This window comes from Bombus terrestris, chromosome 7 (genome assembly GCF_910591885.1).
Source record: "Bombus terrestris chromosome 7, iyBomTerr1.2, whole genome shotgun sequence".
Lineage (NCBI taxonomy): Eukaryota > Metazoa > Arthropoda > Insecta > Hymenoptera > Apidae > Bombus > Bombus terrestris.
Genome location: NC_063275.1, coordinates 22,383,155 through 22,396,409, shown reverse-complemented (window position 1 = coordinate 22,396,409; position 13,255 = coordinate 22,383,155). Strand labels below are relative to the sequence as shown.

General features: G+C 36.8%; 1 protein-coding gene across 2 annotated transcripts in view; it reads left to right on the top strand.

The window, feature by feature from the left end:
- Positions 1 to 13,255, top strand: part of LOC100645913 (glutamate receptor 1) — a 335,783-nt gene that overhangs the window by 216,421 nt on the left and 106,107 nt on the right. For both annotated transcript variants that reach the window (XM_048407043.1, XM_048407044.1), the window contains exon 3: positions 12,535 to 12,662. In XM_048407043.1, coding sequence (XP_048263000.1) covers positions 12,535 to 12,662 — 128 coding nt within the window. The remainder of the gene's footprint in view (positions 1 to 12,534; positions 12,663 to 13,255) is intronic.

The window sequence follows — 13,255 nt, the reverse complement described above, 5'->3', positions numbered from 1 at the left end:
TCCGGACATGCGCAGGAAATGAAGCAGCGAGCTTGATCTCCCGATTTTTTTCGCAATAATATCCAACTCAAGATAAATATCACGACTGGGAGCCTTAATCCGTGTTTGTGAGAGAAGTTGGTCTTTGCACGTTTTTCTTTTTTTTTATTTAGCCAAACCCGCGACCCGATGAAGTTAAAATCATGAAAGGGAATTCTCGCAGAAACGATCTCTTAGGCTTGCGGCAGGAGTTCGCCTTGAGATTACCGTTTTTGATTTAAGAGATGTTGGATGATTTGCGGATTTCAAAGTTTCCTGGAAACATTTCTTTTTGCACGTGTATGAGTAGATAGAAAGTGCGGATTTATTTATTTTGATTTACGACGTTGCTAGGAGCGTAAGTTTGGTTAGCTGAGCGAATAAGGATGTATTTTTAGTTGTGACGATTAATGCTGATCGACCATAATTATCATCTACCTTCAATTTCGTCAATTGTCTACTCATATTAATTTTCCAGTGCCTCTAATAACTCCATTTTTGGTTTATTTATAACTACTAATATAAATTCTATTTTCATTGTTCTATAAGGATTGAGAGGGAATATGAAATATCTTCCCTACCGTATTAATTGATATCGATGTACAACGATTCTTAGAAATAGACGTGTCTTTATACGAATGAAAATATGTATTTTTTATTCTAACATTTAGTTAATAAGAAAAATTGTTCGGAAACAACTTTTCACGCGATTTAAACAAATCCTACAACGTATGATTTAACTATAAGTAGACTCTTCCCTATTTATAATTTTACTTTTCTCTGACAAATTTGTCATCTTTTTCGGCGATAAATTCTCTCAAATACTTTCCAAAGTATTTCGATTCTTATCTGTGTCTTTCGAACAAATTCCATAAAGATCGCAGTAAATAACAACAAGAGTGCAATATTCAGCGAATGAGACAAATACAGATGAACATTCCAGCCGGAATTCAACATTTCTTGCATAGATAAGGTTCAAAATTGTCTTACCGAGAGAAAGAAATTCAAAGTCCACATCAAATTAAGAGCAGTTATTATCTTCGAACTATTTCGTTACTTAATGAGTATATATTAGATTGGCAACTAAGTGATTGCGGATTTTGTCATTAGGTAAGAACACTAGAACACTAGAAATTTTACGCGCAATCCAATATCTACGCTAATAACGTTAATCCAATCTCCTTTGCATCCAATAGTCATAAAAAATAATATTTCAACTGCAAATTGTTAACTCCTCTGCGGAGATTCCTCTCTAAACTGCATTTCCCTTCGATGTCTGTGCTTCTCCTAGCCCGGAAGCGCGTGTTCGCCTTCCGCCATAGGAGTGGCTGCGGAATTCTGAAAACATAATACACCTACACGATCACGTCGAGCTGATATTCACTTTGGCTCTCGTATATAACCGTTCATCGGTGAATTCTAGAAATCTGGCGGCCGAGCCACTGCAGTAACTTTGCTCGAGGCCGAGATAATCGGTAAATCGAGGAAACTTTCTCTATTGTGCGGCGGTAAGTTCGCGGCGAGGAAGGGATCCCAGGAAACAGAGGCCCTGATAATTCTGATAAGAACGCCGTGTACAGGTGTTTGTATGTATGTGTACGTGTATGCACGTACGTATGTATGCGCACGTAGACCGTAGAGACGGCTGTTAAAGGACAAGTAGGAACACGCGTGATAGGACGAGTTAGCAACTTAAATGGCCCGTGAACCGTAGTTGGAATTACTTGTTGTCTAGTTGCTAAATATAATACGAGGGGACAATTCCAGATACGCGTCTATACTTGACGCTAAATTACGGTTTCGAGTGTCTTAGAAGACGGGAGTAGAACGCGCAACCAGCATCGTGTCGCTGCTGCCATCGCATTGTCGCGAATAATATTCGTTGAATTGAAGATCTAGTTGCGTTTACAGAAGCCTCTGGGCGAGGAAAGTTGGTGAGTTTTAGCCGAGATCTTGTATTTTATTGAATGTGAAAATACCTTGCTTTTGTTGAATTCTGTGTGTGGAACTTACAATGGCGATTACTAGACTGATGAGATTTACGAAAATTCATACTTTTATAAATATAAATGAAAAATGTTTTATATATAATTATCTCTATAATATAATTACGAAATTATTTCGCGAAGGTTTCTCATTTAACAAATTAAATACCAATCTCATGCCATTAACGCACCTAATATCAAAGTATAGTCAATAACCATTTCAAACATCAAACCTTCATCAACTTTTATTTGCCTTCTATTAAAGTAAACTTGGAAGAACTTACGTTTCGTTCGAATTTTAATTCACTCAATCTCCTCTGAAAACGTTTTCTATTCACAAAGCACGCTTTAATTTCGATACATAATTAGTGGTACCTCTTTCAACTTATTAATTATAAAATCTCTCATTCGACGAAAGAGAAACGGAAGAACGCGGTCAAATTCGTACGACTTCGTCGCACATCGAAAAAGACTTTTACTAACTTCTAACGTTTCATTAACCCATTTCCACATGCATGTCTCGTGCGTGATCAAGCTCGTTAGTATAGTCCCGTCAAGTGGGAATCATGTTTTTTTCCTCTCATTTCTTTTCCTTTTTTTCTTTTTTTCTTTTTTTTTTGTCATCAAGTAGTTCCGCGAGAATCGTCCGACTTTCTTCGTTCCGGGCCACTCGAGATCTCGCGGAGGGAGTTTGGTTACATTACGGACCGGGATGTTTGAAACTTTTCGAGTGAAAAATAATTCCTGCAATATTCGAGTCTTCCAGAAGAATTTCCTCGACGACGAGTAGCGAACCGTTCCCGTTGACGGCCCCTGCGAGTTACGTCCCGACTTCTGGAAACTTTTTCGCGCGGGAATACCACGCGGGAATAGGGGTCAGACGGGGAAGAAAAGCTTCTTGAAATAATTAATAAGTACACTCGACGCTTCTATGACACGTGCAACTTCTTTGTTAACGGCTGAACCGAACGCTTACGAATGTATTCTCGAAAGAAAACTCTAGGTAAATTTCCACCTTTAGCTGTGGCTATAGAATATTTATAATAAAAAATGACGGTTTCTTGAATTTTCTGTTCTGATTTCGAGAAACAAATCTGGAATTATTCTATCTGGAAGAGAGGAATATTTAATAAAATTCTTAACATAGAACATATTCGTATTATTTCTCGACGGTTTGTTATAATCTTTTAATTATACCAGTTAAAAATATATATGTTTGGTAAATGCTACAAGGTTCGGCAGGAGATATTTACACAGAAATAAAATATTAATATGTCGTTTTATTTACAAAAAATGAGGCAACAAATTTTTGTTCCTCCAGCAGTACATTCAAAATTCATTCTATTCGAAACGATTACTCTCCTGTTCTATTTTATTAAAAAATGACACGCATTTCAGATTTATAATTTTACAGAAAGCAGCTTGTAACAGTTATCAGAAGGACCTTGTAGGAAAAAAGGAGATGTACAAGAAAAAAGGACGGAATACTACTTTTTTAAATTTACTTTTTATATAGTCCATGGGGCATTCAATGACAAGATCTCCCAGTAGAAATCTTCCTGTTCGTTAGAATGTAAACTATCAAAGCTACGTACTAAAACACTGTAGTATCGTAGTTTCAAAGCAGAATCGTAAAAGTGAAAGTACGGGACAGGGAGAAGGAACGAGGTCTATCGGTAAAACCCTCAGTAACGTAGGAAAGCCGCCATCGCATTTACCATATTTGGGCCTGGGTGAATGATGGGCTGCGTTGGTATATAAAATAGCGCGAATGAACGGTTATAGGTAGAGAAGGTGAAAGGGGATTTTTCTTCAATATAAAAGAGAGTTGTAAGTCGTCAGAGCTGTCGTACGTACTTCGGGACGTAATATTTGTCGTCATATATCAATTTTCTATTTTTTAAATATTTCGTATAATTTATTCAGTAAATATATCAAATGATATATATATATATATATATCGTTTTGTGTTAATTGCGATATAATCACGATTATTTCGATGTTTTTTGAAGAATTCGCATTCAGTAAAAAAAAAGTCTACTAAAGATTGAATCTACAACATCCTTCCAAACGTCCGTTTTAATTACAGTACGAAATTGTACTTCCGACGATAATCCGCTAATATTTATTACAATCAAGTTACTGATTTAATTTTAGTAATCACTGTATCATAATATCGTACACGTTTCAATTTTTCTTCCCTTTCTCCCACTGGACTTCTTCCTGTTTCCCTCGTTTCACTTCATCGCTTTCCATTTAACCACTAACTATTTTTCCTATTAACAAACAAATAAACAACTTCTAAAATCTGTTTCTTTAATCGAGAAACACAGATCTCCTTACTCAGAACTAAAGTGCGGATATTCATGGAAATTTGTATCTTTATGAATATAATTTGGGAAATGGAACCTAGAGAGGAACTTGTTTCAGCTACTAAATATCCATAATAAATACCACACTTCGAATATTTCATATATTTTTTGCCCATTACGCGTATTCCGTGCATTTCTGAACCTCCAAATTTCCCACAAACGTATAAAACTATTACTCGTGACGTTTTTCCTCTGAGCCCTCTCATTTATCACTAGCACTAGTAACCAGCCTGCGGATATTTATGCAAATTCGTACTTTTATTGTAGTAATTACAGAAGTGGAATTTAGGGAGAGATTTATTTCATCCGCTAGATAATATAACATGTACGTACTTTATTTTAAATATTCTATAGAATTTTACATGCATTTTCCTTAGTTTTGAATTTTTCATGAATGCATGAAAAATCCACAATCTATTAACACGCAATGAACCCACTGTTATCTGTCATCCGTATTTCGCGATATCGTTAAAGAAACGCGAATCATTTCGAAAATCTATTCCTTCCAAGGACATAACGAATATTCTCGTTTATCGACGTCAATTTGTTAGACGAAAGACGCGTTACAGCCCGAAGCGAAGGGTGTACATCGTGCGGTTGGCTGGTGGGTGAGGGTGTCATCTGCACGGATGGCAACACCTCCGTGTGTGCATAGGATGGAAACTTCGCTGGCATCATTAGTCTGTCCGAGGTCGGCAAGCAAGCGTAATCTATATAATAATAGACGTTAACTTGTTCGAACCAATACGAGGAGTCGATAATACCATGACCATCTGCTGCCTACTTTATCGCGAAACCCTTCTGCATACTTGTCGCAACTTTGGAATATGTATTTCGTAGGTTGGAAGGGAGAAACAGGTGTTCTTCGGTTATATGGTTGCTCGTATAATCGATGTTGTTTATTACCGGTGAGGGAAGGATACAGAAAGTTATGTTTCACGGCCACGTGAAGCTATACTAAACAACTCCATCGAAGCTGGACATTATTAATTTTTAGAAAATTATATAGATCAATCGTGTACTCTGGTTATGACGAAATGCAGAAATTTGGATAAAACGAAGTCGATCGGCGTTGATTAGGAATTGTCCATTTCCTTGTGAAGAAAAGTACATTTCGTGTCGTATACGGCAATGAGCTAATACTGGACGTTGTTTCAGATTTTACGATTTTACGAAACGAACATGCCCTTTTTTTTCATATCGAAAACATTTAGTTCTGGCTTCTACAAATTTTGTAATTCTCATTTCAGCTTCTCGATAAAATGATGAAACACTAAAGTTTCTTCAGATATAGAGAAATATACTTCACCTTGTTGTACAAGAATTAAGAGTAACGACATTAAATATTCAATAGCATCTCTATTCGTTCGTTTCTCCTTTTAATTCGATTTTATCAAGTTTTATCAAGATTTTTAATCCTCTTATATTAACAGGATCAGGATCGAATTGAAAGTTAATAATCAAATCAATGTCAGTTAGATCGATCTAAGAAGATACAAAGTATCGGAGAAATATAATTTTAAATTCTGTTTGATGGTACTTTAAACCAATACATCGGTAGTTCGATCGCGCGGATCAAATAGGATATTTCCTAACATCTCCGAGTTTCAGAAACTGTGTACGTTGAAGTTTCGTAGGCTACTTAACGTACACAGGACCAAACGATCCGGAAGCGGAACTAGCGAAAACACCGAGCGAATTTGAGTCGGCTAAATACGGCTCGTAAATGTTCCGATAATTCGGCACAGTTGGTGGAACGGTGCGAAATCGTGCAACACAATCGATACACCTGCGGCGAACGAGCCGACACTCGATAAAACGGACAGAATGGTTTTCGAACTGCAAAACGCGAAAAGGAGAGGCCGCGGTGGCGATATGATATCGAGTAAAGCAACGATTCAAACGTTTGGAGCTTCGCCAATCCGAGTACGCGAACACACCGAGCAAAAGAATCGTCTACACGAGAGAGAAAGAGCGGAAAAAGATATGCTTTGTATAAGATGTGAAGGGAAAAAGAATACTTGTCATTCCTTTGTTGGTGAATTTTTATATTTATATTGGCAGATGTTTGGTATGGTACGTAGCTATGGAAAAATTATGAAAAATTCTGTCATTCGTGAATTTAGCTGTTTGTAGGTAAACTGAATCGTGTACGTTCAAGTTGTAATTTTCAGTTATTGTACGGTTGCAGAAAATTTAATGAATCCATTATTACTAATTAATATCTCTTTTACGTTATACGATTATTTACATCGGTAAACATTTTTTTAGTGGAAAAAGAACTTCAGAGAGAGTAAATCAAGGATGAAATTTGTAGGTGAAAAGAGATAACGACACGGTGCAGACTATTCATTGATGGTTAACACGTTTAACACGTTGTATAAACGTTGTATTAACATACGAGTGAGCCTTTCTTGTGTTTTGTGATCAGCACGCATTTCTTTCTTGTCAAAGTTCAAAGTTGAAAGTTTATGTTAATCGGTATAGATGTAAAAATAGATGCTTTAGATATAAAACCTGTTTTTGTATTTATAAGAGCTTGACGCTCTAAATGGATTTTATCGACCATGTTAAATATAAATAGAAAATACGCGAGGTTCTACGTGTAATTTAGATTTTGGAATATTTATCAAGGATAGTGAAGATACCGTCGTAAATAGAAAATTCACGTTATATATTTTTGAAGAATATTTCTGAGTGTTAGGAATCAAAAAGAAACACAGATCGATTGGAACAGGCGCGAAAGTTCGGTGACCAGTGTTTTTAAAAGAAGAAACCCACTTCCCTCCAATTACCGCGCTCGGGAACCCGTTTTCGTGTCTGCATAATTCATGAGCTTCGAAAGCGGGCCACCGTATAAATCCCAAAATTCCGATAGTTTGCCTCCCACAACGTTATTCGAATTCCATCGAAGAACTTAACGGAAGAAATTCCATCTTGTTTAATGAAAATGAGAAAAGAAAAAGATCGAAGGATAAGAATGTCAATGAGCAAGTCAATTTGCTAGACAATTTCCTTTGTTGGGAATCTCCTATAAGAATGGAAATTGAACCTTTGTTGTGAAATTGACAACCGACTAAGACAATCTGTTACATACGTACAATATATTTATAATAAATTTCGTTACGTATAAATTTCTTATCTTCTTTACATGTTTCGGTTATCTCAAAGATAAGGCACGTCATATTTGCATTACAGAAATTAAAATCGATCTAAATGACATTGATGCTGATTAAAGTACGATCCGGTGTTCTGACGAACTGTCATTTTGTCGAATACGACAGATTAATTAAGCATACAGAGTATCATAAAATATATGGAGATTAATTATAGTCGATGAAAACAGTTCAGGTACAGAAATATCGTTTGAGACTTACTTTGAAGTTATAAACAATTTTATTTTACGCTAGGAGTATACTGGTATCAATGAATTAGCCGACGAATCATTCTTTTTATCCCACTCACGCATCATATTTCTCACTCTGGTAGAATGGACAAAATGCTATTCTGTCATTTGCTAAGTTCGTGAATCTGGGATGAAACTTTCTTCATCATTCTGATGCCTAGCATTAACGCTATAAATATTTCCCACGTGTTCTGTGACGTTCTACATAAATTCTTATGAATAACTACGTGCATTTCCATCTTCACGTGTTTCATTCGTCACAACATGCACCCGCTGTAACCACAGCATATCAGATTAAAACAAGTATGAAAAGAACTGCAGAATGTTGAACTTTAACTATAACGAACCGCAAACACAAAAAGAATTTTAACATAAAACAGGGACAAAATATTTTCCTTCATTCTATTGATACAAAATGACACTTAAGGCGCATCGCACAACTAAAGAACGTAACCATCGAGAACCAAGATGAAAACCATCGCAATCTGTTAGAAATAATAGAGTTTTTCAAAGAACGATATGAAAATGGTACGCAACGGGGGAGCCAATAAACTTGCTAAAAAATTAATTCTCGGATCGAACACGATCCTGAAACATCTTTCCTGTAATATTTTTTCTAACCCCGCAATTAGGCCGACGAGGTTCATGCCCGTCTGGGGGGCGGCCCTCATTAACTATTTCGTTGTTATCGTTATTGTGGCCGCGCCACAATTTCGGCAGAATTACGCGCAGCCTACTTTATTTTAATTATTCTTTTATGCGGACTGCTACGCGGTACCTTTCGCGGTCGCGCCAGTAGAAAAAGCAAAGGGACGCAAACGACCGTGGATGAGGAGATGTAGGCGAAAGAGGGGAGTGCATGGGTGAGAGGTATGGGTGAAGAGGGTGGCGAGGTGGTCAGAAGGGGCGGACGGAAGGATAGGAGTACGAGAGAAAGGAAGAAAAACTGGCCGGCGGCGCAGCGACGCCTTTTATTTTTGTTACTCCACGGGCAGCGCCGCGTGTACGCTGCCGTTTCCAGCAGAATTCAGAGATCCGCGCGGCGCTGTGACCGGCATTTATTGCAGCCACCCCCAAGGGTGCATTTATATTCATAAGCATAATGGGGCATCGTGACGTATACGGTCGCGGCACGCTCGACTCTGTCCCTTCGCTCTTTCATCATTATTAATTCCACGGGGCCCCGTTGCGTCCCACGAATTCGTCTCTGCTTTCGCCTTCGCCACCTTCGACCTTCCAACCACATCCTATTGATCTCTAACTCGACCGACAGCACACGACTTTTGATAACGATTGCTAGAAAGTCACGATTTTTCATCATTTTTGTATTATTCGATTCTTCGCCTCTTTAAGTTTCTATATTTTTACGAATTTTTAATTAAAATATTACTCAGTTGTGTAGATTTTTTAAGTACAGTAACAGGCGTCAGATGGAAACGGTGTAGCCAAAACGAAGGCCACTGTCGAATCGTAAAAGTACGTACATTTATTATAGATAAGATTTGTGAGTATCGTAAAATGAAGATACCCTTGGTACAAAACACAACGAAGTTATTGAAACATTTTACTTTCGCTATTTTTCTACATAATTAATAGTTTAGTTAGACGATTACGTGTCAAACTCAAAGTGGAGTGCTCTGTATAAGGACAATTCTATATGAAAAAATAAATTAATATATCAGTTGATATACGTAGTTAAGCATTAAATAACGTTAGTCTGCGCAACGTCCGCTGGATTTTTCCTACTCAGGCAACCGTTCTAAAGCACTGCGCGGCATTAAGATTCCTGTAGCGACTCCGCATTTTTGCGCCTCTCTATTTACGATTTCACGGCGAACGACTCTCCACCCTGCGGTTTCTTCCTGATCTATTTGCACCTCGTCGCGCCACTTTACCGCCCCTCTAGCTTCGCTCTCCGATCTATCCCATGCTTGATTCGTCGTCAGCTGGCGGACTTTGCGTTCATTAGCTTTTCAACCCCCTACTTCTGCCGTATAACGACGCGGAGAATCCTTCGCCACGAGAACCTTCTAATCGATATGCGATGCCGCGTGTTGCATGCAAGTCGTTGCGTCAAGTAAGCGAGAAGGATGCACGACCAAGCCTGCCTAGCAAATGGCCGACCTATTATCGGCTTTGCATACGTACCGACTGCTTTTTTCAAAAACACTGCCCCGAGAAGGAGACTGCTTGATTCTGAGCACGTTTTGCTTTTGATAGGGGCGTTGTACAGCTACCCCTCCTCGCAAAGATACGAGAACAGACGTGTAGTGACTCGTGTAGGTTTGACGAGGTGGAAGTTGAATTTTAACGTGGGTAGTGTGAAAAGGAAGATAATTGACGAAGTTAAAGACGTAACATGACGAGTTGAGAATCACAGTGGTGTATGTAAAATGTTTACAAACAGCGGTTCTTCTCTTTAGTACAGATATTACTTCCTCTTTGAAAGAGAGTACAGCTGAGACACGAAAGGGAACTTGCTAAATAGTCGATGAGAAGATAATGTAATTTTTAAATAGATAGCGTGAGAGGATCGATCGTAACCGATGATATCAAAGTAATATGACGAGCTAAGAATCATAATGGTGTAAGTAAAATATTTAAATACATAGTTATTCATATGTTTTACAGTCTTTAGAAGAATTATCCGCTTAATTCGGTAATGAAGTAAGTTAGAAGTTTAATACCCTGGCATGGTTTGTTAACTTTAAAGATTATGCGTAGGTTTTTTTACGATGGTAAAAGTAAAACATCGTTTTACGCAAAGTAGCAGTGGCCTGACTTTATATCACTATGACTTTTAGTCCGCGATATGGAGGTTGAGCTAGGATTAAAGAATGGAAATTATTAAAGCTTATAGTGGATAAAAAATGTGTTGTTTTAAGGTACAGAAGTTAGGTACGGGAGGTTATTCACAAAGTTTGACGAGTTTACATGTTTGTATCTGTGTATTACAGAGTACATTACAGTATTAATTGGTTATACGGTTTAAAACTAGCTCACTATTTAGGAAAATTCTCCATTTACGTTATACGAATGTCTCGTGGTTCTTAAATATGTATACATTATAAGTCGATCAGCTATTAATTGCTGTTGTTACGCATATTCGCAGATTAATTTATTCGACGAACAATTTTCTGTGAATATGTTTCTACATTTAATATCGGCAAAAATATTCAAAAAGAATTCAGATTCCCGAATTAATGGAAATTAAAAATAAAAAAATGAAGGGACAAAATTAAAAATTGCGAGCTAAGAGATAAAATGAAAAATATGAAATTAAAGATTAAACATGAGAAATTAGCGGCTGGAAATTGAAAATTAAAAATTAAAAATAAAGAACTGAAGATAGAAAATCATAAATTAAAGGTAGGGAAATAAATAAAGAATTGAAAATAAAAAATTATAAATTACAGATAGAGAATTAATAATTGAAAATTAACAATTGAGTAGTGGTAAAAAATTAAAAATTGTACATCGAAATAACGTTCTACCTCCAAAATACTTTTTTACTGTAACTAGCGTGATAGATGAGCAAAATTTTCATGTTAATGAGCTGTTACTCGCGTAATTCAACGCGAGCGCTCGTGAGCGCGTGCATTACGCGCGGCTGCAGGAAAACTCGCGCAGACAGCGAAGCGTTCGATGGAATTCTCTTCGCTTTGTTCGCGACCCGATAATGAAAAACAGAGTTATTGGACTTCTGGCTATGCTTTGACACCTTTGAATGGATATTACACGTTTGCCACTGGGCGAGGCAACGAGAAACGCAGCTTGCGAATGAAATTACGCGTGAAATGCCGACGCGGCTCGTTGAACTTTGTCGCATGATTTTCGTGCAATTCGCTTCGTTTACTCGTTCGTTATTCGGCCTGAGAGAGAGCATACCTAAATGGCGGTGATCATTCTTTTATGATAATTGACAAATTATAGCGTAGTACTTTCCTTTTATTACCGATGAAATTAATACTTTTATGATATTGTTTGTCTAGATTTACGTTTCAACATGTCCTATACATTATCCTGGAACAATCGCATAAGTAGTTATTAAAATTTTACGTCATATAACATCATGAGAAATTATGCGTAACAATATATCATTTTAATTCTGAGAAATCGTTTAAAGACAATTACAAATAATTTCAAGAAATAATAACAGCTAACGATGCTTCTCACAATTACAAAAAGGATTGAAGTTTATAGTTATATCTCTAATATATGATAATTTTCAATTGCATCACTTTGCTATAATTTACAAATCGTTACTGCGATAATCAAGAAAATACCATTCTATCTGTACGAAGTCTTCGATACCTATATATGTATGTAAGAAATCGAGGAATGGAATTTTGTAGCTATTGATCTTAATTTACATTAATTTTGTGTTGCGTCATTTTTTAATAATTTCAAAATCGTTACCGCAGTGACAAAGAAAATTCCATTGCGTTCGTCCGAGCTCTTAAACATTCATAATACCCATGTGTATAATAGAAATGAAGAAATAGAGATTTATAGTTGGCTATTTATAGTTATCGTCTGTAATTTATATTAATCTTCAAATTGCATCCCTCTTCGATCATTTCTAAGTCGATACTGGTATAGTAAATGAAATTTCAAGTTCTGCGCGTGAAATGTTAAATACATGAAATAGAATTAAAATAAAAAATATTAATTACATTTCTTTTGATCGTTGTAAATTAATAATCGATGGATGTAGAAATTTTAACGAATCGCATATGCGTGTTTGTTGCAGTCTGCAGTCAGTTTAGCAGAGGGGTGTTCTCCATGCTGGGTGCCGTGAGTCCGGATTCATTCGACACCCTCCATTCTTATAGCAACACGTTTCAGATGCCTTTCGTGACGCCCTGGTTTCCCGAGAAGGTAAATAGCTTTCCCAGCTTGGCTAAATAAAAACTTATAATATCGCCGAAGGGAAAAACGCACCGATATTTATTCTTATCTTACCCACCCCTATGTCTCTGCTTATTTTCACTTATCGGCCTTCGACGCTTATTTTTATCGCTTTTCTCGAAGCTCAGCTGCATCGATAAAAAACTAACGCGAGCTTACGTTCAGCAAGTTTTATTAGCGAAAACGTCTTTCTTGCAACGTATAATTTGATCAGGATTTCCGATGAAAATGGAAGCGTTCTTTTTACAAGTAAACAGCGGAGACAGGGGAAATTGATAGATTAAATTCTCAGATTTAAATTACAATCCGGATTAATTGTTTGTTGAACGATTACTTTTTAATCTGTTAAACTCCCTTCGTTATCGACTCTTTAATACGAAAGAGGATTCAAAATATATCTCCGATCCGGAGTATTCTATTCCTATAATGCAAAGTATTTCTAACTCATTTGGGAATCAAAATTCTTTTTCCTCGATCATATAGAAATACCTACGTATCAAAAAACCACAGAGGAAAGTTATTTTTTGAATTTTGTCATTTATGACTTCCAGACTCAATTAAAC